At 43.6% G+C, this 24,876-nt stretch overlaps 1 protein-coding gene across 1 annotated transcript in view; it reads right to left on the minus strand.

The window, feature by feature from the left end:
* Nucleotides 1–1,856: 1,856 nt before the first annotated feature.
* The window catches only part of RTN1 (reticulon 1), a 228,157-nt gene continuing 205,137 nt past the window's right edge, over nucleotides 1,857–24,876 (minus strand). Inside the window, exons 4-9 of the mRNA XM_088473717.1 lie at nucleotides 17,831–18,038; nucleotides 9,830–9,968; nucleotides 7,027–7,096; nucleotides 4,810–4,856; nucleotides 4,662–4,720; nucleotides 1,857–3,527 (exon numbers count right to left, since the gene is read on the minus strand). Of these exons, the coding sequence (XP_088329843.1) occupies nucleotides 3,488–3,527; nucleotides 4,662–4,720; nucleotides 4,810–4,856; nucleotides 7,027–7,096; nucleotides 9,830–9,968; nucleotides 17,831–18,038 (563 nt within the window). The 3' untranslated portion in view covers nucleotides 1,857–3,487. The remainder of the gene's footprint in view (nucleotides 3,528–4,661; nucleotides 4,721–4,809; nucleotides 4,857–7,026; nucleotides 7,097–9,829; nucleotides 9,969–17,830; nucleotides 18,039–24,876) is intronic.

Genomic DNA, 24,876 nt, shown 5'->3' on the forward strand with positions numbered 1-24,876 from the left:
GACTTGTAGATGTCATGGGAAGTGGGCGGCTTTGTACAGTGATGGGCGTCTTGGCATAGAGCTGCGGTTGCCTTGTGTTTGCATTCATTAGCATATTTTCGCAAGCGAGCGGGTGTGTGCGAATGCAGGCTGGCTTGCGTTCCATGCTGAATCAGACCCAAACCACCACTAAAACCTGTGAAACCCTGGCAGCTACAGCTGAGTCTGAAACACATGGTAGTCAGGGTGTTTATATAGATTGGGTAGAAGTGATACATGTGGATATTTTTCACCATTATTTGGAATCCTAAGTGTTTACATCATTATTACGTTTTGTTAAATGCTAATTACAGTTTTAAATATTACTTATAATACAGTTAATACGAGAAATAAATTTGTATTTATTGTAGCCCCAAAAAGGTATACATTACATATACATACATATTTATTTATTTTTTGGCAGGAACTTCTGTAAAACCCAGTTACAATTTTATGACTTTGTATCTTTTCAAAACATTATGTGACATCACCAGGAAGCTGCCTGGTTCTAACAGCTAGTAGTGTATAAATTCTGCCTACATAGACTTAACAATATGAGAGAGTTAACACAGAATGAATTTTGGAGAGTAAGGGGCAGGCAAGACGTTCCTAGTCTCTGTTACCCAGTATAAACAAACCTAAATGGGATTACAACGCTTTACCCCGTATTCAATTTGAAAGTACGTGAAAACGGGACCCGATGAAACTTGAACAGGCGGAAAGTCCTGTCAGAATTGGGGAAATCAGCCTGACACCCCCCAAAAGATGCTCTGACATGGGGGTTCACTATGGTACCCCCCGATTTGGCTTGCTGAAGGTATTTGGTGTTTTTAAACGGGCTCAATAGCTGCTAAATATCATTTTTCTATACGTGGTGCAGAATAGTATTCAGGAGTATTTTTTCCAGAAAATAACTTATCCTAGCAAATTTGGGTACTTGAAAATGGGGGTCAGCATATTTAAAAGTTGCTAAAGTGAAGTTTAAAAAATCGTGAAAAATCCAATCTGCGCAAGCACCTGCAGTGTAAAAATACACCTGGGGCATACTTGGGGATCCCCCCCAGAGTCAAGTTCGCTAGTTTTTAACTTTGTACCCCAATTTTATTTATTTTTTTCCCCCTTTTTCAAAGTCATTTTTTGGGGTGTCCTTAAGTGTTTTTTTAAAAATTTTTTTACACAATTTACCTCTGGGTGACTGCCTGAAGGCAGCAGGGGGGTTCCCGCAATGTTGCACCCCAAAACCCCAATTCTGCACTTTTTTTGCCTGCCATTCATAGGCGAAAATTTACCGCCTAGTACATTGCATTGACTTTCCGCCTAGGCGGAAAGTCTTTCAAATTGAATACGGGGTAAAAGCAAAACAGGCAAAATTTATGTCATTGGCGAAAAAGTATTGCGGATCCGGACTTTTCGCCTCAAATCGAACACGGGTCTTAGATGTGCTGCTCTAGAAGTCATAATAAAACCCCAAGAGAAGCCTGTTCAATTCATGTCTACTTCTTAGATATTGCCTCTGGGACGACAGAGAGGGGAGGTCCTAGTGGCAAGTGCGATGGATGCAATTTGCATCATGGAGGCCCCACTGCCCCCACTGCTGTTGGTGCCATCACACAGTGATGCCAAGGTCACAATGACACGATTCACTGCAAATGCATCATCGATCCCCATCCTACAATCTATACTGGGGAAGTGGCAGGATCCAGAAGGTTGGCTTACTTCCTTGGGACTACAAAAGAACTCCCTGGGAGTACAGGGGCGGAGTAACCACATAGCCACGCCCCTAGCACCCGAGCCCATGGAAGTTTCAGCGGCTCTGTCAGGGTAGCATCCTTACTCCCATCCCTGTAATACATTATCCTGAAGATGTTCTTAGAATCTTTTGTTATTGGTAGATAACCTGCAACAAAGCAACAAGTAAGGTCATATACATAGAAATGATCAGCAAGCAAATAAAACACACAAAACCTTGGCAAGAATCCAGTTTTATTCCCATTTGCACTGAAATATTGAGGTCAGGAAACCAGTAGATAGATACAAGTGAGTATGTTATCTGTGCCATAAATAGTTTTCACGGTCAAGAATATCACGTAGATGTTTCATGTTTTGGACACGGGGCCTGATTCACTACGGTACGCAATATAGCGTACGCACGCAGTTCAAATGCGATAGTATGCTAATCCATAGCGATCGCAATGAAAACTCAGCACTACATAAGGACGCCCACTTCACCTAAACGCACATCCGTAATGGTTAGCAAGACTGCGAAAACATTGTTACAATCAAGTACCATCGGGCCCATACTCAAAGTTAAGGCAGGTCAGACCTCGCTCAGGAATTGCTAACTTCAGCGCACGCTATGAGGCCTGTCTGCGTAGGGTACCGCAGTGGATAATTTATGCACGCCCATGCAACGGCGTTCAAACACCCTGGCACGCCTGCGTTTTGCCGACCACCCCCCCCATCACCACCCGCAAACGGCGCTTCCTGTCAATCACTCTGCGATGGGTCTGCGTCATCACTGCCATCGCAGTGGGCGGTTCGCGCACTGCGATGCATATGCATGTGCAGTGCGCAACAATCACCCGATTGCGTGCGTATTACCATCTGCGTTCCTTGCTGAATCAGACCCACTGTTGTGACGTGTTTTAGCAGAGTTTTACAAGCAAACAAAAAAACAGGACTTTATACATTTACTGACATTTTATTTATGCATTCAGTGTCAAGTACATAATAAGTGCAAATATTCAGTCCATAAGTTCGCTAGGAACTACATAGAATGGATTACAAACCGTAATAAACCGAGAGAGCTGGACCTGTCTACCGTACATGTAAATCTGTTTTCCCCGATCCCTTACAACAGGAGTACTGCAATTTTAAGTCATACAAAAATGGAGAGAAGTACTGCACACCGATTTCACCTGTGCTGGAAAACACAAAACATTAGTCTACAGTTCTACGTATATATATATATATATTTATATCATTGAAATAACTCCAACCAGCGGGCCCAGAGACATTGAAGCAAGTCTGTATTATTGCATCAGTGCCCTAAGCATAAAGCCCTAACCGCACGTCACATTAAGTTATAGAAGCGCTGTCAAGAATAGCAGAAATAAACACTAAAAAAATTCATAATAAATTAAGAAAATAAAAGAAAATAAAAGATATTTTACTTCGGCTTCCAACATCATGCACTTTTAAGCAACACAAAAAAGAAACACATCTAGTACACTTTTTGTATCTCTTCACTATACTTGAGTGCTTGACATGGCTGATTGCGAGTATTCTAATAGCATTGGAAGCTGCTTCAGAAGAGCGCTGCTCCTTATTTTTTTGTTAGATGTTTTGAGGAACACGGCATGTTGAAAAGAGAATGGTGCAATAAATCTGTAAGTAAAGTGTAGCAACACAGCTGTTTCCACGTTAGACTCCACAATTTACCAAGAACGGACTGGACTCGACGTTTTAATTATTCCTTCAGTTTTGCACCAGGGATTTTAGCTTGGATCCTAAAAAAAAAGTAAAAACAAAAAAAAATGATACAGTTTAGTAACACATTGCAAATCACCATTACACATAGCTGGAGTAACAGTAACGTGGTCTATTTTCCAAAATAAATAGGACGTAGGTTGTTTCAGTCATTTGGATCAGCATGCTTAAAATTTATTATGATATTTTAATTTTAACCCTTTCTCCCTGGGAAATCATACTGGACATGAGTTTAAAGGGATATGGCACCTCTAGTAGTATTGTGCTGGCATTTGGGGCACATTCACATGGTTTTACATTTGTCTGGTCAATGCGTTCACAGACTCATAATAGTAAGCAGTTGGCCACGGGCGTATCTATAATGGGTTCAGGGTGTGCGGTGCAAACGGGTCCCACACCACACACCCTAAACCCATACAGTCTTATAATTATCTGTCCGCAGTGTTGCTCTGGCAGTGGCGGATCCAGAGGTGGGGATGCAACACAGTCAAAAATTCAAATAGGGAAGCTACACCAACTGCCACCCAAATTGCTGCCAAACATCACCGGCCGGGACACATTGGCAGTTGGTGGGGCTCCCCTATTTGAATTATGGACTGCGCTGCAGCCTCACCTCTGGAGCCGCCACTGATATTAAGTGATCCCACAACATACCATTAATATAGCACGTTTTTACTGCATCCAACCAACACATCTCCTAAATCTATGACACAGGGATGGCCATTAACGGGTCTACCAGCGATGGTCTCCATCGATGGTGTCATCGGTGGTTTACATCGATGGCAGGAAAACAATAGTCAGAAAACCATTGATGGTTTACACCATCGATGGCCATCAGTGCAGCAATTCCAAATCTGTGTGGAGGTGGGACTCGGCAAGCTGCGGGCCAATCAGTGAAGGGGGCAGGGCTATATGGGTCACACTGAGGTCAGAGCTAAGCTCCGTGATCCTGGTGAAAAAACATCACAGCGTGCTCTGCAATCGATGGTAGAGAACCATTGGATCCTGGTGGCAAACCAATGATGGTTGTTAACCATTGACAGTTGATGGCCATCCCTACTATGTAATGGAGAACACAGCCTAAGGGCACTAGGTCACAGTTTAATATGCAGTGTACAGGTAAATGTAATGACTATTACATCGTAACAACTCACTTTGCCACAATTGTGTTCATGTTTGTCCGCACAAGTCCCAAATACTGGTCAATTTGTGCCTAGAAATGTAAAATTGTTCAGTAAATATTTATTCAGATACTTTAAGTTTAATACGATTAGACATTTTTGTACTCTCAATAATTCTTACCTGATACTTGTCATATACGGCTGGGAGAGAAAACATCGACACCACAGCTACAAACCAAAGAGAGAAAAAATTCTGATAAGAATACAATTAAATATAAATGTAGGAATAAAATCACTGTCCCAGATAAGCATGTTGCAAAAGGAACAAAGGCCGATGTCTATCTGAGGTTGAACACTATACACTGGGTTAGTATTGTGTGTGTTCAGGATCTTTGGCGTACTGTACACGTGGGTGTTGTATAATGGAAATATAGCTGTTTCAAATCTGTCAAAGATCAGATATATTGCCAGGGGTGTAACCCAAAGTCAATGGACACCACAGCAGGCAATACTCGGCTGTAAATGTCTATCCTGTCCAGAGAACCTGCAATACTCTTCTGTGGAAGTGCAAGGTCGATGCATGGACAGTGAGCCCTATCTGGGCTTTCAGTCATTGCTCCCCATAGTCACCGCTCCCTATAGTCATTGCTCCCCATAGTCAACGCTCCCTATAGTCATCCCATAGTCACCCGTCTGGGCTTTCATTTTGCATCCCATAGTCATCGCTTCCCATAGTCACCGCTACCCATGTTCACAGCTCCCTATGGTCACCACTCCCCATAGTCACCGCTCTCAATAGTCATCACTCCCCATCGTCATAGCTCCCCATAGTCATCGCTTCCAATGGTCATCGCTTCCAATAGTCACCACTTTCTACAGTCATCGCTCCCCATAGGCACCGCTCCCCATAGTCACCGCTCCCCATAGTCACCGCTTTCTTCAGTCACTGCTCCCCATAGTCATCGCTCCCCATAGGCACCGCTCCCCATAGGCACCGCTCCCAATAGTCACCGCTCCCCAAGTCACCGCTTTCTTCAGTCACTGCTCCCCACAGTCACCACTTTCTACAGTCATCGCTCCCCATAGTCACCGCTCCCCATAGGCACCGCTCTCCACGGTCACCGCTCCCCAATGACTGTAGTTGTGAATCACCAATTACCTAGGATCTTGGGGGAGGGGTAATCACACCTGCTGCAATACCTCTCGGGGCCAACAGACAAAGCAGAATCTTACTATTCTTCTTTGCAATTACAGGTGTGTTTGTGTGCATACAATATCATGCATGGTAAAACCTTGGGAACAACCCTGATAGACTCACTATTATTATAACTCAATATACTTGTGTATAAATTTAGTAGATACTATTTGATCAAATGAGAAAGGCAACAAGGCAATAGGGCATGCTGGGACATGTAGTTATACAACTGTTGGGTGGCTACAGTTTACATAAAATGGACTTACAGATGTGTCCTTATACATCTTTGCTGCAGTCACGCTAAAAACTCCCTCTCAGCGCGCCAGGTCCCGTGAAACTCTGCTAGCATTGGGCGTCTTTTTTGCTGAAAATGCTTTGCAATGCGATGTGCCTAGGACGCACCAGAAGACTGTGCTGGTTAATGTGTGTGACTGAGTTTCTGAATCTGTATACGAAGTGCTACAATGTAGTTACCACAGCTTTTTTCATTCTAAGGGGTCAATCCCATTCCATGCGAAGGTTACAAGTTGCCACTGCAACGGCGGTAAAATGCCGGCAATCGGCACCGTACCTCGCACTCTTTGCAGCCTGCTCCAAGCCCGAATTTGCTTAATTTTACTCCGAACCCTATGGGGCTGCGAGCTATTTTTTGGCGAATCCAGGCTGCCGCCAAGTGTGGCCGTTGTCGTGATGAGTACATCGTGTATATTTGGATTGACCCCATAGTTCCATTGTGGTTCATATACAGACTCAGCTGCACACAGATATACAAATGTCACATATCAAATTAATCAGCACAGTCTGCCGGTGCATCCTAGCTGCATTACATTGCGGCTATTCAGGAAAAAAAAGACGTCCAACGCTAGCAGAGTAGCACAGGACCAGGTGGCTCACTCACGCCAGACAAGTTGCGCTACGTGGCGTATTGAGGCTAGGTGTATGAGGACACATCTGTATGTAACTGGAACAAGTAATGAGAAAATTAGGCAAGCCTGATATAAAGGCAAAGTTTCCAGCTTTTATAGCTATTTGTTTTCTAAACACAATATTCCAAAATCATACATAGATTTTCTTGTAAATAATCCTTTGGCGACTAAACAATAATATATTATGTAGATACATGGATCCATAGTCTAGAGAAAGCAATATTTTATTGTAATGTAACATATGTATGTAGTATGCTAGTGCATTGTCCTTTCTTACCCATGATGAGAAGCGTTAGACCATTAAACAAAGCTCCGACATACGTCAGCAGCCACATTAGTACAGCAAACTACAAAGAGACAAGAAGCAAACAAATCACTTTGGTGGTTTCAGCAGCGTCAGATCTAGGTGTTGTTCTGTAGAAGAGATGGCGCTTGTTATGCCCTGCTACATATTCCTGTAAGCAGATTTAATCACAATGGCAATGAATCAGAGGTGGACGCTATTGCAGCTGTATCTTTTTACGCTGTTGCAATTGCATTTTTATTAGAGATGTGCAGGCTCGGATTAGTTCAGATTTTCCCGCCAAATTCAGATTTTCTTCCCGCAAAAAATCGGGTCTCAGACAGAGGCAAAATGTCATCTTTTGTCCAGGAAAGATGATGTTTGTCCATGAAAGATGACGTTTGCCTATTTCTGAGACCCGATTTTTGGCGGGAAAAATCTGAATGTGGAGGAAAAATCCGAACTAATCCGAGCCGGCACATCTCTAGTTTTTATGCTAATGGATTTCCTACTGAGATGCCCACCAGCTGTGACGGTAATCCGCCGCTGTGCGTATTAAAACGCACCATTGGAGATTGCACCAGTCCTATGGCAGGTGCAATTTCTCCATCTGAACGTGACTGCTATGGTCAGTGCAACTGCCTTTTTGGAAGCAATCGCTGGTCCCGACACACCCGAGTCCGGCTAGCCACTCCCGTTACCTCCAAGATATGCCAACTGAAATTGCATAGATCTGCGTACAGTTTCGGGCACATCTTTGTGCAATAACCATTGTCCTTGTCTGACCAGGGCCTTGGGCCAGTCAAGAAGGCACAACCAAGGCCTCAATATTGGGTGTCTATGTATCATGGCGACTTCTCCTTGAGAGCCCACCATGCATGCAGAGGAGTTGCAGCTGGCCACTGAGGGGGTAGGACTGGGAGATCCATGTTATTAAGCCTAATGCTGTAAGTCACGGGTCTATGATGAGGGCGCAGGGCCAAAATTTAATGATATTCATTTAATTGCGTCAAATTGGTTCCGTCCCCTCCCACAGATTTGCAATTTCTAGCATTACACACCCCATCCTGCCCACTTCACTAGGACGTGGGCGGGACGCAGATGGGCCACCCACTCTTTTGGGGGACTACCCTAAAAATCGCGAGTCTCCCGGACGTTGCGGGAGAGAAGGTAAGTAGCTTTTTGGCCTGTGGGAGAAAACCAGAACAGGAGCAATCTGTCATAGGCAGGGAGAGGACTCAAAGTCCACACAGATAGGACCTGTCCCCAGCAACCACTGTGCCACAATGCCAGCCTTGTGACAAAAACATTTACAGGTTCTTCATTTGCTAGGTTGTTTGTTTTTGTAATAATTTTTTTTTAAATTTACATTTTAATCCAATTTTATGCAATCTTTCTATTTGATATTGTTTGAATTTAAACCAGCACTAGTAAATTATATGCAATCTCCCTTAGATCCTAAAATGATAAAATACCTTGTTTCAAAGAAGAGAATCTCCTCTATCAAGTGCATGGCTGCCAGCTATCAGCAGGGGCGCCGAGAGGGAGGGCGGGTACGAAATACCCGGGCCCGGGCTTGCTGAAGGGGTCCGGCACCGCCATCCTCCCTCCCCCTCCCTCACAGTAGCCTAGCGCACGCTGCTGTGTGCTGGGCTGCAGTGGGAGACTGCTCGCGGCGGCTGAGCACAAGCTGCAGCAGTCTCCTGTGCCTGTGGGGGGGAGCGATCACACTGATCGCGCCCCTCCTGGCTTTGCGCTGGGCTGAGGGGCTCACAGCGCCCAGCATTTTTCCCTGTAAAGGGGCATGGCCACGCCTCCCGTGATTAGGCCACCTCCCCTTCCCCAGGCCTGGCAGGGCTCTCAGCACCCCTGGCTATCACATAGAGTCCCAGGGACACTCCCAGATATTATACATTTCTCCCAAGTCCCTGAAAATATTTTTTCAGTCTTGATCAACTAAACCAGAGGTTCCCAAACTCGGTCTTCAAGGCACCCTAACAGTCCAGGTTTTAAGAATATCCATGCTTGACCACAGGTGACTTATTTAGTACCTCAGTCAATTTGATTTAACCACATGTGCTCAACCATGGATGTCTCTAAAACCTGAACTGTTGGGGAGCCCTGAGGATCGTGTTTGGGAACCTCTGAACTAACCTATAAAATTCCTTTTTACTACATATTAGATGTAATGCCTAATTGTATTGGACTCTAGCTTTATAAGGTAATTTTTAATATTGAAGAGTATTTCAAATGCAAATAATTATGTTTTAATCAAATATAGAAAATTATGGGGACTGCAGTGCCCTGAGAGTCTGCAGAGATTGCATCTCGCATGACATGCTTAGATACACCAGTGTATGAGGAGGGTATGCCATAGTTTATACATACTTTTGAATCTGGAATACTGGAAGGGGCGTATTGCTATTTGCTAGTGATTAGCTGCAGAAACCCATACTCTATACTTGTTTCCAATTGTTATTTGGATCCTGCTTAACTGCATTGGAATTGTTTGCAATGGAGCGCGTGGAGGATGATTCCACAAGTGCTCTAACAGTTTCCAAAGAAGCATGAAACTTCATCAGTGCCCACTTCAACCAATATTAAAGATCAACTTAATTAGTGAGAGGTGTTTTGTTAACATTAACTATTTCATTTGTTCATTGAACCCAGATCATTGCATTAGGAAAAGTATGGAAAAATATTAGTGCACTTTGCACCGAGTGGATTGGCTCATGTTGGGGCTGAGAGATCTTTACTTGATTTTGTATTATACCAGATCTACATGAATCATCTGTACCTTCAGTGAGTCCACCAGGTCCTGTACTAGGAACAGCCTCCTCAGCTCCCGGACTATGCTGTTTGTGTACACCTGAAGGCAATCTGTGTACTTCTGGATTTGTTCTTGAGAAAGGGAGATTTCCATATCCAAATAGCTCCTGCAATGTAACAAGTACAGTTTATTATATGAACTTTTGCTAGAGATCATCTTTTCTGAACAAGTAACAATAGTTATCGGTCACTGAAATCCACTTACCTTATTCAGCTCCCCTTGCACGAAACACACCTAAACATACCAAGCCTAGACTTTGCATTACTACATTAGAGGTGGGGTCCCAACATTAACTTGATTTATTCTGCCATTTACAATTTGGAGCATAGATTTCTCCATTCATCTTCAGTGAGTTACTAGTGTGGCGGGAATGATCAGACCCATCACATCTTATACAACGGACACATAACGTATCAGTCATGGAAATAGATGCAGTATGGAACGTTGGTTTAGCCAGGCCATGGTGTACCGTAGTGGGAATATATTTTGGGTGACCTAAGGGATGACTACTTCCACAATTCTGCTGACACGTTCCTGCACCATTTTAAACTTTAGGAATTATCAATATGAACTTGGCTGAAATAAATATCCACGGTTAAGATTGATAGTTAGAAAAAAGCAGGAACATTCCTAAATTAGGCATCGGTTAGTGGTACCTACATTTATGTGTATATATATTCTAAACTTCAAAATAAAATGACATTTTGTTCCAGTAGTGCTATCAGGTTAGTTACGAATTGTCGGCGGTCAGCAGCCCGACTATAGCATCACGACAGGGTCACAATCCCAACAGAAGGATGTAACTATACTCTCCTTACCCTCCCTCCCCGCAGCCTAAACCTATCCCTCCCCCAAGTGCAGGGGCGTCTTTTGAGAGGAGGGGGCCCGTGTGCATCCCCCGTCACGGGCCCCCCCCCTCACTCCGGCGGCCGGCAGCCGACTGACGCAGCTGGCTGGCCACCGCAGAATCAATAGACTCTGGGCACTAGAGTGTGCCCGGTATCTATTGCGCATGCGCAGATCACCGGTAAATGGCGTGGCTCCATTTTCCTGGCGATATCCTCACAGCATATGTGCAAAACGCCGGAAAAAATGGCGGCGACGGCAATTTTCCGGCGTTTGAGCAGTGCTGGGAGACCCGATGCGGGACCTCAGAGAGGTAAGTTTTACATAACCCGGGTGCCCATATGCACCGCACACCCTGCACCCATAATAGATACGCCCCTGCCCAAATGCCTAACCCTCCCCCTAATCTCATTACTTAAGGTCGGGATTCTGATTGGTGTCGGGATTCCGGCACCGGCATTCTGAGTGCCCACATCCTGCCAGCTGGGATAATAACTACATCCCGTGCTGCCTCCTGCAATAGCAGTACAGTAGGTGGGGTATTTTCATGTTTAGACAGAAGACTAGTAAGTAGTTACCGACTAATGCTGGGTACACACTGACAGATACATTGGCCGATCAATTGATCAGCCAATATATCTGCTGCCCGTCGGCCAGTGTGTACCCGCGATATGTCGGTGAACGTCAGTGTTCGCTGACATATTGCATTGGCTGTGCTGCACAGCCAATGGACAGATATGACTGCAGACATATCTGTCCATCGGAAGGTGTGTATGGGTGGTCTGCAGACCCTCCCCCGCCCGCTGGGACACGCCCACGACATGCCCCCTGGCCGCCGGGACCCGCAGCCAGACACAGATGATGGCCGTTCAGTGTGTATGAACGGCCATCATCTGCAGAAATATCTTAAGTTAAAACAAATAAATAAAAAGCTGCTAAAACTACTTCCATCTACTAAATATATAGATTGGTTAAACTACACTGGATGCAAATGCAATTAAACTTCTGACTGATTTTAGAAATGGAATAAAAATAGAATATATCACAAGGCTTAGGGGTATATTTACTGAAGCATCTAAAACAGACAAGTGGTGATGAGCAACCAATCAGATTCTAGCTATCATTTCTCGATTGCATTCTAGAAGATGATACACATAATCTGATTGGTTGCTATGGCCAACATCACCACTTGTCTGTTTTAGAAGCTTCAGTAAATCTACCCCATAATATCTGACACTTTATAACACTGATGTCAAACATGATGTTAGAACTGTATGAGACAGGAAATATTGTAGTGCTACAAAGGTAACGATAGTATTAGTCACAGGGGATTAATACTAATGTATCATGTAACAATTCATTGCATTACATTGTTGCATCAGTTACAAAACAACACTAATAAAATAATGAATGTAGAAATATAACAATTGCGTCATAACAATATTTAAATTAATATAGGGACAATTTATTATAACAACAATTTTTTTTCCAAAATGTTAGGTTTCGCTTTGTAACTAATATAACAATTTCATTGACTGAGCCTAATGGAGCATACACACGGTCAGATTTGTCAGACTTGTCAGATTTGTCAGATGAACGATTAAACGATTTGAACGATTTTACCAAAGTTTTGAACGATTTGAATGATTGAACGATTTTTGACTGCATTAAAATGAATGGAATCGTCCAAGTCTGACTGCAAACACATCAGATGTCAGAAATCGTTATCTGACCATCGGGAACGCGCATCATTGATCGTCCATCGTTCAGGCATGTCAGATATGAACGATTTTCCTTCAGATATGAGGGCCATTGTCTGCATTTTCTGCCCCTCCTGATTGATATCATAATGGCCCTAATCAGATGTAGCTCTAAATAAAAAAATAGAATAAAACAAATGTAAATGATTTAAATAAAAAGTGCTGAAATTCCCTCAAGAAACACAGAATGTAGCCAGAATAGATCAAACAAAAAATGCAACTGTATATCCAATAATAAACTCTTAAAACATGTTACAATGATTAAGATTAGTAAAATAATAAAAAAAAAATTATGCCAACACTGATTAGAGTATTAGTAAAAAGAGATGAATGATTAAATAATTAAAAATGAGCATTAACTTTTACCATTCCCAATTTAGCCACACATATGGAGGCCGAATTGGATACTGGTTCAATTATGTTAAATCTGGCTATTCGCCATTCGACTTAGGAGAATGGATCACAAGGGGCATCTGATGGTGCCGTTGGCAGACACACACAGAAGACGCAGGGCTGGATGTAAGCATCCGCGATGTGGTACATACCGCCTCTCATTGGGTACATACTGCGGTATGTACTTAGAACATCGCAAAGGACAGCTCTCACAATAAGAGCTGTCCTTTGCGATGCCTTCAGATAAAGTGACTGTCGGGTTTAAAACCCAGGAGTCTCTCTGGCGTCCTTCTGTGCATGCAGGGGGAGTGTTCCGATTAGAAACATATAGGCTTCTATTGGGTAACGCCACCTGAAGATGGAGTTACCCACCGGGACGAAGCACCAGAATGCACCGCATTCCGATGCTTAGTACATATGGGGCCCAAACACAACAGACAATCAGATCAATCTGCTGATACAGATGTATCCTACTACATTTTTGCTGATCGCACTACAAACATGCGCACGCATCATGTCGCGCGATTACCAGCAGCAGCATACGCTATGCTACGGCGTGCACTGCAATCGCACCATGCATTCCTATGGTGGCGCGGGGGTGAATGCAGTGCGCATATCCACTCGTGGGCACACGCCTCACGCCATGCATGGCGCTATTTGCTGTGCACGCAGCAAAGATGTAGCAGGACACATCAGTATGTGAGTGGTCATTATGTATCGCGCAGAGCAAGTCCAGGAACACCCATAATTGTGTGTCCTAACTCCTCAAGGAAGGATAAAACAAGGTCTATGCTTGCCAGCCTGTCTGCTTGGGAGAAGAAAACCTACTATTGAAAGTCCGAAAAAACTTCAGCGTGATGTCGTGACATGAAAAATAATATATCAAAGGTTTTCTGCATCTGCCTGAACCAAAAGACAAAACAAAACAAATTCAGGTGTGGTCCCGCACTGATATATTTATGCTTATAGGTCAACCTCAAATCCAGAGAATATGCAGTATAATACCTGCTCTTTACCTCTTCACTCCATCAGGGTGTTCTAATATTTTAAATATATCTTCTTGCAGATTAATTTGGTGGAGGTGCTACCTAACAATCTTGTCATTATTTATTTTGCAGAAAAAGAGAAAAAGGACAAGATTTTACTGTGGTGCACTACAGGGTCAATTATTATTATTATCCTTTATTTATATGGCGCCACAAGGGTTCCGCAGCGCCTTACATAGTACATAAACATAGTGCACAAACATAGTACATAGACATAGTACATAGACAGTTGAGCAGAACAAGAAAACAGTGTCATACAGTTTAAGACAATGCAATACAAGTACATGGTATATAAACACTGCTGCAACAGAAGCAGGATGGCAAAAGTCACGGGTTAGGTGCTTTTGAGTATAGAGCAGATAATATAAGTAAAGAAAGGATAAGCACAAGAGGAAAGAGGACCCTGCTCGTGAGAGCTTCCATTCTAGAGGGGATGGGCAAACAGACAGGGGTGACACGGATGGGGTAGACAGTGAGCATGGGACAGAGGGTTAGGATGACAGATGGGTGGATTCCTATTTTACAGTATGTGTGGAAGTCATTTGAATTAAGATTTATGCCACTGACATTCTACTTTAAGAGGCAGTTTTTGTAGGCGTCTGTGGAAAGCCATGGCTGTTATCAGTTTACGTGAAGTCTGACGGGTAGCTGAAGCCACTTCATGAAGGGCTATTTAGAGAGTTTGGTTAACGTATAAACCAGCAGTCTCAGGTAAATGTAGAAATTGGTAAAAGTAGTTATTGTAAAGAGATGTTCAGATGTAAAATAATAAGTTGTGATCAAGTGTGAATTCTATAAGGCACATTTATAGATTTGGAGGGTGATGGGAGACATGTGAGGTTTGCAGGATATTTATTCCATAGTATTTCCGCTGTCCGTGTGTGGGGCCTGGATTTGGTGATATGTCACCAGATAATAAAAGCAGAAGAATGGAGAAGTAGATATAATTGTAGGTGTGTAAAAATTTTTTATAGTGACACAATGAGGCTGTAATAGTAAATTTTTGATGAAAAGAAATCTCATTAGTTTTTAGAGGAGGTGAGTGACTCAATAGGGCGGCAGTGTGCCCAGAGAGGGGAGATGCAGGGAGAGTTAGGGATGTTATATCCTTAGAGAAAATACAAAGGAGGGAGTTGAAAAAAAGAAATGTGTAGTACATGGTGAGTTTTAGGTTTGTTTTTTTAGACAAATTTTAAAGTAATCGGTATCCTAATCTGAAATTACCTTAGATGTTGGTCAATGTTTGTTCAACTGTTTGATTAACTGTTATGTAATCACACTTTGTGCATTTAACACTTGGTGTTTTTAACCCCAGCTGCCCCTAGACTGAATATAAGGAGTGGTATCCCTTGATTAAGACAGGCTACAACTGACTCAATTGGCTTGCTGATCAAAGGAGATAACTTGCTCTGAGTTGTAGCAAAAACCAGGCCAGATATATACCTTAAACTATGCTTCACTGACCAATACAGACTATACAAGAAGAGAAACTATGCAAGAGATACAGTCACATACATTTGAATCCACACACGATTGCAAGCATGAGGTTCTATGCAGAATATCGGCGCAATAAGCAAGATGAGACAGTCACATACAATCAATGTATAATATGTCATTCTCTGTAAAAGCAATAAAATCACTTCTTTATTATTATTATTTTTTTAAATATTTTGTCCAAAACGTAAGGCGAAATATTTGGATAATATCAAGATATAGTTAATATAGAAATAGATGTGTACAGATATATTGAAAATGTGATTAAAAATTCCTTCTGTTGTCGGTCATAACACGTGATTTATTTACGTGTATTTAAGTGATGATTTGATTAAAAGTATACTTGAACGGTTTTCACAGATATCCTCTGATTTATTTACAATTTCTTAATGAGATATTATTTTTTGTGACTGTTTCACTAAATCAGCTCTTTGGATATAGGAGAAATAGCCTCTTAAGGCACACATCCACTAGCAGACATGAAAACGACCGCACGATTACGACATTGTAACTGTGCAATCGTTTGTCAGTCTGTGATGAGCCTGCACTGACCGAGCAGTCATTCAGTGCAGGCACATCAATCGTCTGCAAACATGCTGAACCTGACGTTATCGTCAGGTTGTACAACATATTTGCACGATGATAGATGTCTAAAGGACCAGCGGCAGTGCGCATCGCTGGTCGTTTTAGACATTTTTTAAAACAATCTGCAAACGATTTTCAAACGATTATTGAGTATTGAACGATAACGATATCGTTCAATCTGTCAATTTATATATAGTCACAAAGTGGAAACATTGGGCCTGATTCAGAGCCGGACGCTCTGACCAGAGCGCACGCTCTGAATCAGGGCCCTCCTCCATTAAAATGGAGCGTCCTCCTGGACGCTCATATAGCTGTGGGTCACCACCCACAGCATATACGGGCATCCAAAAAGATGGTCGCGATAGTCTTGACCATCGCGACCATCGGACTTGCGAGGGAAACCCTGCGGTCGGGTTTCCCAGCCACAAGCCCTTATGTGATTTTGGCTCTATCAGAGCCAAAATCACTCCCACTGACATCACTAATGATGTCAGTGGGGCCGGCTTCAGATGGTAGGCGTTCCCATGGGAACGCCTCCGTCTGGCAGGCACGCCCACCAAAGGGGGCGTGCTGTCAATCAACATCAACAGCACGCCCCCTTTGGTGCGAGACCCCGAGCGATGGAAAGCCCGTCGCTCGCCGGGTCTCGCGCATGCACACGACGGAGCTCCCTGCCGCTCGCGAGTGGGTCTGAATGACCCCCATTGTTGCAGCTTAGAGTTTTAGCATCGGAGGCTATTTCTCCTATATCCGGAGAGCTGATTTAGTGAAACATAGTCACAAAACAAAATATCCCATTAAGAAATTGTAAATATATCAGAAGATATCTGTGAATATCATTCATGTATAATTTGAACCAAAGCATCACTGAAATACACATACAAATAGACATTGATACAAATGTAAATAAAAATATAGTCACAAGGTGGAAACATTGTTGCAGATAAGTTATAGTGTAAAGGCACACATCCACTAGACGATTAAATTGAGCGATTGAAATAATTGTTTGAAAATCGTTTGCCGATTGTTTAAAAAAAATGTCCAAAACGACCAGCGATGCGCGTTCCTGTTGGTCGCTTAGACATCTATCATCGGACAAATATGTTGTACAACCTGACGATAACGTCAGGTTGAGCATATTTGCAGACGATTGATGTGCCTGCACTGAATGACTGCTCGGTCAGTGCAGGCTCATCACAGACTGACAAACGACTGTCCGGTTACAATGTAGTAATCGCGCGGTCGTTTTCATGTCTGCTAGTGGATGTGTGCCATAAGAGGCTATTTCTCCTATATCAGAAGAGCTGATTTAGTGAAACATAGTCACAGAAAAATAATATCTCATTAAAAAATTGTAACTATATCAGAGGATATCTGTGAATACCGTTCATGCATAATTTTAATCAAATCATGACTCAAATACACATAAATAAATCACGTGTTATGACCGACAACAGAAGGAGTCTTTAATCACATTTTCAATATATCTGTACACATCTACTTCTATATTAACTATATCTTGAGTTTTACCTTACGTTTTGGACAATATATTTTAAATAATAATAATAAAGAAGTGATTTTATTGTTTTTCCAGAGAATGACATGTTATACATTGATGGACCCTGTAGTGCGCCACAGTAAAATCATATCCTTTTTCTCTTTTTCTGATCCAAAAGACGACTACATTTTATGGTTTTGTGAGCGCCTTTAGGCTGCTCAACTTCTATAGGGACTGACTTGCCCGTATAAAACAAATAATGAAGTAAATATTTCCAACAGTACTTTCCAAATCATGTAACCGGACACAAATCAGACCTGACATATAGTAGTGAGGAGCCGCTTACTTGAATGGATGTCCCTCATCGGTTTTCTGTACAGCCTGCAAAACTGACTTGTAGATTCTGAAGCTGATTGTGGCTGAGAGAGCAGCAAGTGCTAGGTAGGCGATAACACTGACCACGCTGAACTGCGTCAGAGAGAAGAGCATCAGCAGGACACTTCCAAACACAATCGCGGACTGCTTCACATCGCGCCAGTATAATAAGTCAACAGCTGTAAAGGAAACACAAGGAGTTAATACTGTATTGGTCATGAAAAAATGTCCAATATTAGAAGTTACACTGCGTGGCCAAAAGTATGTAGGCACCATTGTAATGTGGCCTCACCCATTGCTAACAAGTGCATACAATCAGGCATAGCTGCCATGCAATCTCCATAGTCAAACACTAGCCATAGAATGGGTTGTACTGATATGGCCTCAGGTCAGTTCAAATGCTTTCTGCCCTGCTAGAGTGTACCCGGTCAATTGAAAGTGATGTTAATCTAAAGCAGAGACATCTAGAATCAGAAGGCAAGACACATTCAGGACGGGACTACTGATTGCTGAAGCAAGTAGCGCATCAAATTAATTTGAAACACAACTGAGTTCCAAAGTGCTGTAGGAATGTTAGCACAAGAACTGTTTGTTGGGATCGGATTTCCATGGCCGAGCAGCCGTACACAAGCCTCAGATCACCATGTGCCATGCCATATGACTGAAGTGATGTAAAGCACACCACCATTGCACTCTGGAGCAGTGGAAACATCTAGTCTAGAGTGACGAACCACCCTTTACCATCTGGATGTCTGACAGACAAATCTGGATTTTGCAGATGCCAGAAGAACGCTCCTTATCCAAATGCATAAAGCTAACTGTAGAGTTTGGTGGAGGAGTAATAATGGTCTGGGACTGTTTTTCACAGTTTGACCTTGGCCCCTCAGATTCAGTGAAGGGAGATCTTAATGCTACAGCATACAATGGCATTCTGGAGAATGGTGTGCTCCCAACTTTGTGGCAACAGCTGTGGTGGCTCTTTCCTGTGTCAGCATGACAATGTCCATGTGTACAAAGCGTCATCCATAAAAAATGGCTGGTGTGGAAGAGCTGACTGGCCTGCACAGAGCCCTAACATCTCGCCCATCTAACACCTTTGGGATGAATTGGAAAGCTGACTGCGGGCCAGGCACTGTCGTAAACATCTGTGCCTGACCTCACCAATGCTCTTGTGGCTGGATGGATGCCGATCTCCGCAGCCAGGATCCAAAATGTAGTGGAAAGTCTTCCCAGGCTAGTGTAGGCTGTTATTGCAGCAACTAACTCATATTAACACCCATGTTCATGAAATGAGATGCTCAGCAACCATATACACTGTATACAGGTGTGATGTTTGGGTATCCACATACTGTGCTAATACATCCCCCTCAGGCTTTATACTAACAAATTGCAGCTATCATACTATATATATATATATATATATATATATATATATATATAGTATTTTGGGTGCAAATTTTCTGAAAAAGAAAATGTTTCAATTACCGTATCTCTATTTTAAATAATTCGTACAGTCCGGTGGAATCAGTATGAACTACCGCCGGACCTAAGCCCGGCGGATAAAATACTGAAGCTCGAAGGCCAGCAAATGAAGATCCCGACAGAGGTAAAACCCCTAACCCTCCCCTCTCCCCCCCCCCAACCCTCCCTTAGGGGTGCCTAACCTAACCTCCCCCCTAGTGCCTAATCCTAACCTCCCCCAGGGATGCCTACACCTAACCCCTCTCCCCGCATCCTAAACTCCCCCCTGGAGGTGCCTGACGCTAATCCCCCCTTCCCCTAGCCTGACTCTAATCCTCAGGGGGGATGCCTAACCCTAAGATCCCACGGGAGTCCCTAAACCTAACTCTCCCCCCATGCGGCTATCACCTCCGAACGCACGTCTTACCTATGTTCGGTATGCTGGGCGTCGGGATTTCGGCGTGGGGCTAATGATAGGTGTCGGTGTTTAGACGTCTATCATTAGTCCTATGCCAGGATTTCACTGTCGGGAAGCCGGCGGTCGGCATTTTGACCACCAGCTTCCTAACTACATCCCAGTCCAGTAATTTGTATATCATTTACTTGTACTACTGCACGATTCAACGCCAGTATAGGTACTGGCTGCATAACAAAGAGGAATTATTTTGTTTTTTTTTAAGATCACCTGTAGCCATACACTATGTAAGCGCTGTTGCTGGGTTACACCCTGAGTCTATTGTATTACAGACACAGAACATAATCTCCGGAGGCGTTTTTTGGAGCAATTCTACATTGGCACCAACTAGATGTCAATTCTATCTGACTGTAGTTATGCCACGTCCGGTGGCAGTATAAAATATGATTGCCAATTTACTATTATATGAAGTTGTTACTTCATAGTATGTAGTAAATTCACATATCCATATGTCAAACACTACAGAAATAAAGATTTTATTGTTCCTAAATTATTTACAAATCTAGAAACAAAAATAATCACATTGTATGTTTGAAGGTGGCAGAATTTAATGATATGTGTTGTTATACCAGTTTTTTTATACTTGTGAACAATGCATCTATCAGACATATGAGTGCTGTTGTTTTACTAAGAAAGATATCTGCTAGACATAAATGATTTAAATATCTTCTGTAGGATACATAATCATACTACCATATATTTTATGCCATCCCTCTTGGAGACCCCTAGAGAGGACGTCCAATTGAAGCTTTTCATCTCACATAGCACCTGCTTCATTGGATAAGTGGGAGGAAACCAAGAGGCTGGTCCACTCGCCGAAAATCATGAGGCTCCTGGACATACCAGAAGAGAAGGAAAGTGTGCACATAATACCTCTTTTTCATTAAAAACCCGGGTCCAACCTGAGTTTTCAGACATGGTTCCAACTCAGGTCAGACACAGGTTAGACACCGTTTACACAGCACCATCAATCTGGGTTATTCTCAGGTCAGCCCCGTTCACACCGAACCTGTGTCTGCCCTGCTAAACTTGTGAGGTCATAAAAAGTGGGAGGTGACTGCTCCACAGCCACCAATCAGCTCATTTTAGGCATGACCCAGGTTGGATAACCCGGGTTGCGCCGTTTACACTGCACCATTACCCAGGTCCATTCTGGGTCCGACCCTGGCAGTTATCTGGGTTGGACTGCCGGGTCACTTGACCCAGGTTATTTTTCAGGGATCTGTTTACACTGAGCTGCGACCCAGGCAGACCCAGCAATAACCTAGGTTTTTGCTCTGGGGTAAAAGGGGTATTATTCGCACTATATGACTGATTCAGATGTGAACGCTAAATCGATTCTCGAGCAATCCGCTGATGTTTGCAGATTTACGCATGCACTGCACTGTGAAAATCTGGACATCGCTCTCAGTGCCCCTAAAGCCACATCCGTTTTCTCCGCATGCAGAAGCAAATGGCTGCTTCCTTGGATGCAGAATCACTGGCCCTGGCAGCGTGATTTCAGCAGACATCCCAAGTAACCTGAGCGTTACTCAGATGTCTAATGTTCATACCCGACGCTGCATCCCAGGATGCAGCGGCGGCTCACAGAAGCTGGCAGCTTTTTACTTAAAGCGTCTTCTGTGGCTTTTGCGTAATTTCACACCGGCGCTACGTACAAATATACAGCAACTGTGCTTTTAGCGCCCACCACTGAATTAGGCCTTATACTGTCTAATTAGTTCTACTGTGTACATATGTTTATGTTGCTTTAGTACATTTCAATGCTCATTTACTACAATCTCATTTAAGTGCAACATTTGCTCTGAATCACAGCAACTATTCAGTAATTATCTTTTATATCTATATTATCTTTTATTTGTCTAATATAAGTTTGGCAATGGAAGATAATGTCTAACTTCTTGCTGTGGTTTAGGGAAAATGTAGCAGCTAGATTTGATGTTACCAAATAAGCCCCTCTGTGTTCCGGGACATTTGTTTTACTGGAAACCGAAGGTCTGACGGGTTCCTTTGGGTTACAGCACACTCACAATGTATTGGCAAAAAACAACCATTGTACTGGAGGTGACAAATAAATCTGACATGTGCTTCACGTGTTCCTTGTTCCCCCTACACGTGAGGCACTGTGATACATTTTTAATACAGGCAATTTACACTTGTCAGAGAGAGAACTGTTTTCCTGCAGGGAGGAAATATAATTTTTTTATACGTGGGTGTTAGTACCATAGATTAGGTCCTTACTCATGCAGAGATCATGCCCCTGGCATTTAGTTTTATTATATACTACTCTATATGTAATTTTAACCCATTATATAATGGGAATGATTTGAACTCATACTATAACTGTAGTCATTTATATCATTATTCTTAATAATTTTTGTCAATATAGTTTTTGGTAAATGCTCCCCCCTGTGCTTTGTTTTAACCACAAACAATTTATTTATCTATCAATGGGAATGTATATAGACTTATATTATATCTATCAATGGGAATGTATATAGACTTAGCGTTCCCGCTAGGCTGTTTTAGCGGGGCGCGGCGCCCTGCCCTCCTTCTGGAGGGCAAAAAGCACCCTGCCCTCCAGAAGGAGGGCAAAAAGCGCCCTGCCCTCACAGCCTGCGGGTGCCGTCTTCACCCGCGGGACGCAGTGTCCCGCGGGTGGAGAAATGTGCGGTGACACGGTCACCGCCGGAGAATAGACGCCGGGCGCATGCGCCCGGTATCTATTCTCACTTTCTGCAGCGCTTGGGGGCTGCCTGGCGTGTCCGTAAGTGCCGGGCACACTCCCATGTGTGACGAAAAGGGGACGCGTCTTATAGACATGCCCCCTTTTCATGGCCACGCTGCCTTTTCGGACAAAGTTGCGCCGGAGCTAGAGTGAACACTGTAGACTGTAATGCTGGGTACACACTGAACAGATAAATCTGTAGATGATGGTCGATCATATACACTGAACAACCATCATCTTCCAGGCAGTCGTGAGTCCCGCCCCCCCCTCCCTGCGGCTACTGCTGCATGCTTAGGGGTGGTCAGCTGATCGCCCGTACACACTTGCCGATGGACAGATATGTTTGCAGATATATCTGCCATCGGCTGTGCAGCACAGCCAAAGCGATATTCCCGTGAACGATATCGTTCACAGACATATCGCTGGTACACACTGGCCGACGGGCACCCGATATATTGGCCGATCAATTGCTCGGCCAATATATCTGCCAGTTTGTACCAAGCTTAAGCTTGCGAGCAGGACCCTCGTATCTCTCTGTCTATCTTATTACTGTGCTTGTCCACAACTGTAAACAGAATATGCTGAGGATATATAAATACGTGGTAATAGTAATATAATATAAACTAGACGTATTATATATTAATTCTCTGTGAGCTTATTTAGGGAGTTGTGTCTGTTTCCTCACTATTTTCGATTCTGTGAACTCTGGGCCTGATTCAGACCCGCTCGCGAGCGCTGACCGCTCACAAGCGGGTCGATGGTGCCCTAGTGCGCATGCGCATGACAATGTGAGCTCCGTCGTGCGCATGCACGAGACCTGCATAGCGACGGCCAAGCAGTCGTTATGGGTCTCGCACCAAAGCGGGCGTGCTGTCGATGGTGGGCGTGCCGGGGGCGTAGTGATGTCAGTGGGAGTCCTTTTGGCTCTGATAGAGCCAAAAGCACTCCTGGGCTTGCGGCAGCGAGACCCTACCGCAGGGTCTCGTCGCAAGCCCGATGGTCGCGATGGTCTTGACCATCGTGACCATCTTTTTGTCTGCTCGCATATGCTGTTGGTGGTCACCTACAGCTATGCGTGCGGCCAGGAGGCCGTTCCAATTTTAGGTAGGAGGGCCCTGATTCAGAGCGAGCGCTCTTGTCAGAGCGTCCAACACCGCATAGGGTCATACCCCACCTCCAATGAGGACGTATACGCTGTCTGTCACACGCTCATAGACATGAGCCACACTTGCCTACTCTCCCAGGGAATATCTGGAAGTTTTCCCAGAGTCCCGGGAGAGTCAACGAACCTTCCGGGTCCTGCTGAGACTCACCCACTGCTGCGTTCTTACCTGCGTGCGACGATGCATACCTGCGTAAATATCGGTACCGTCGATGCACATCGGCGGCCATCTTGCCTTTGCGGCAGGTCTGACCAGCCGCAGACTCGGGAGCTCTCCTCTCACACAGAGGGTTTTCATGCCGTGCATGCACTTGCAGTGGCTAATTTATGCACGCCCATGTAATGGTGTTTAAATGGACAGGCACGCCTGCGTTTTTTTGACCACTCCCTGTGACCACCCCCAAACGATGACAGCCTGTCACTCACTTTGCAATGGATTCCTCTGTACATCCGTAGAGTGGCTTATATGCATTTGCAATGGCAAACAATCGATAGATCTGCGTGAAAATAGCATCAACGTCGATCCTTGAACCAGGCCCTAAGGCCATACTATTGATTTTAAGTATTTGTACGAGTTTAATACATTTATGCAAGGTCTCGTTACCTAACTGGACCATGCTTGTACAAAAAAAACATAGTCCTATCTGAGAGATTGTAAAGATGCAGCCGCAAATAGAAATCTCTCCTTGTGTTGAATTTGCAAAACACATTTTTCACCCCTATTGAATGCAATATAGAATAGCATCCACTAATCACTATCTTTGTAAATGTAGGGGTTTTTTTTAGGCTACAAGTTTAGTACTATAAGCTATGACAAATGAAACACTAATTGTTTTTCACATAAAATTTCAGTAACCATTTTTGACCGCTCAGTAGGTTTAAGGAGGTACTGCTTGCGTCATGAGGGGTTACCTAAATGTAAAATGCACAATATATCATTAAGGTGTTAAAGACATTATTAATGTGTGAGCGTTTAAAATTGAGTGTTTTACAAGGTTTATACTAAATGATCAATTACTGTATATTGTCTTGCATATGCTTTCCATGTCCTGCTATCCCAGCATGCTGAGTGCACATATATCACATATACCAAGTCCGGCCAAGACGTCGATTGTGCTCTACCGGTAGCTTGCGGAGCTCCAGTCTGTAGATTGAGACCAACTTGTTGCAGCAACTGGGAACACTGGTCTC

This window comes from Taudactylus pleione, unplaced genomic scaffold (genome assembly GCF_031769625.1).
Source record: "Taudactylus pleione unplaced genomic scaffold, aTauple2 ptg000139l, whole genome shotgun sequence".
Taxonomy (NCBI): Eukaryota; Metazoa; Chordata; class Amphibia; order Anura; family Myobatrachidae; genus Taudactylus; species Taudactylus pleione.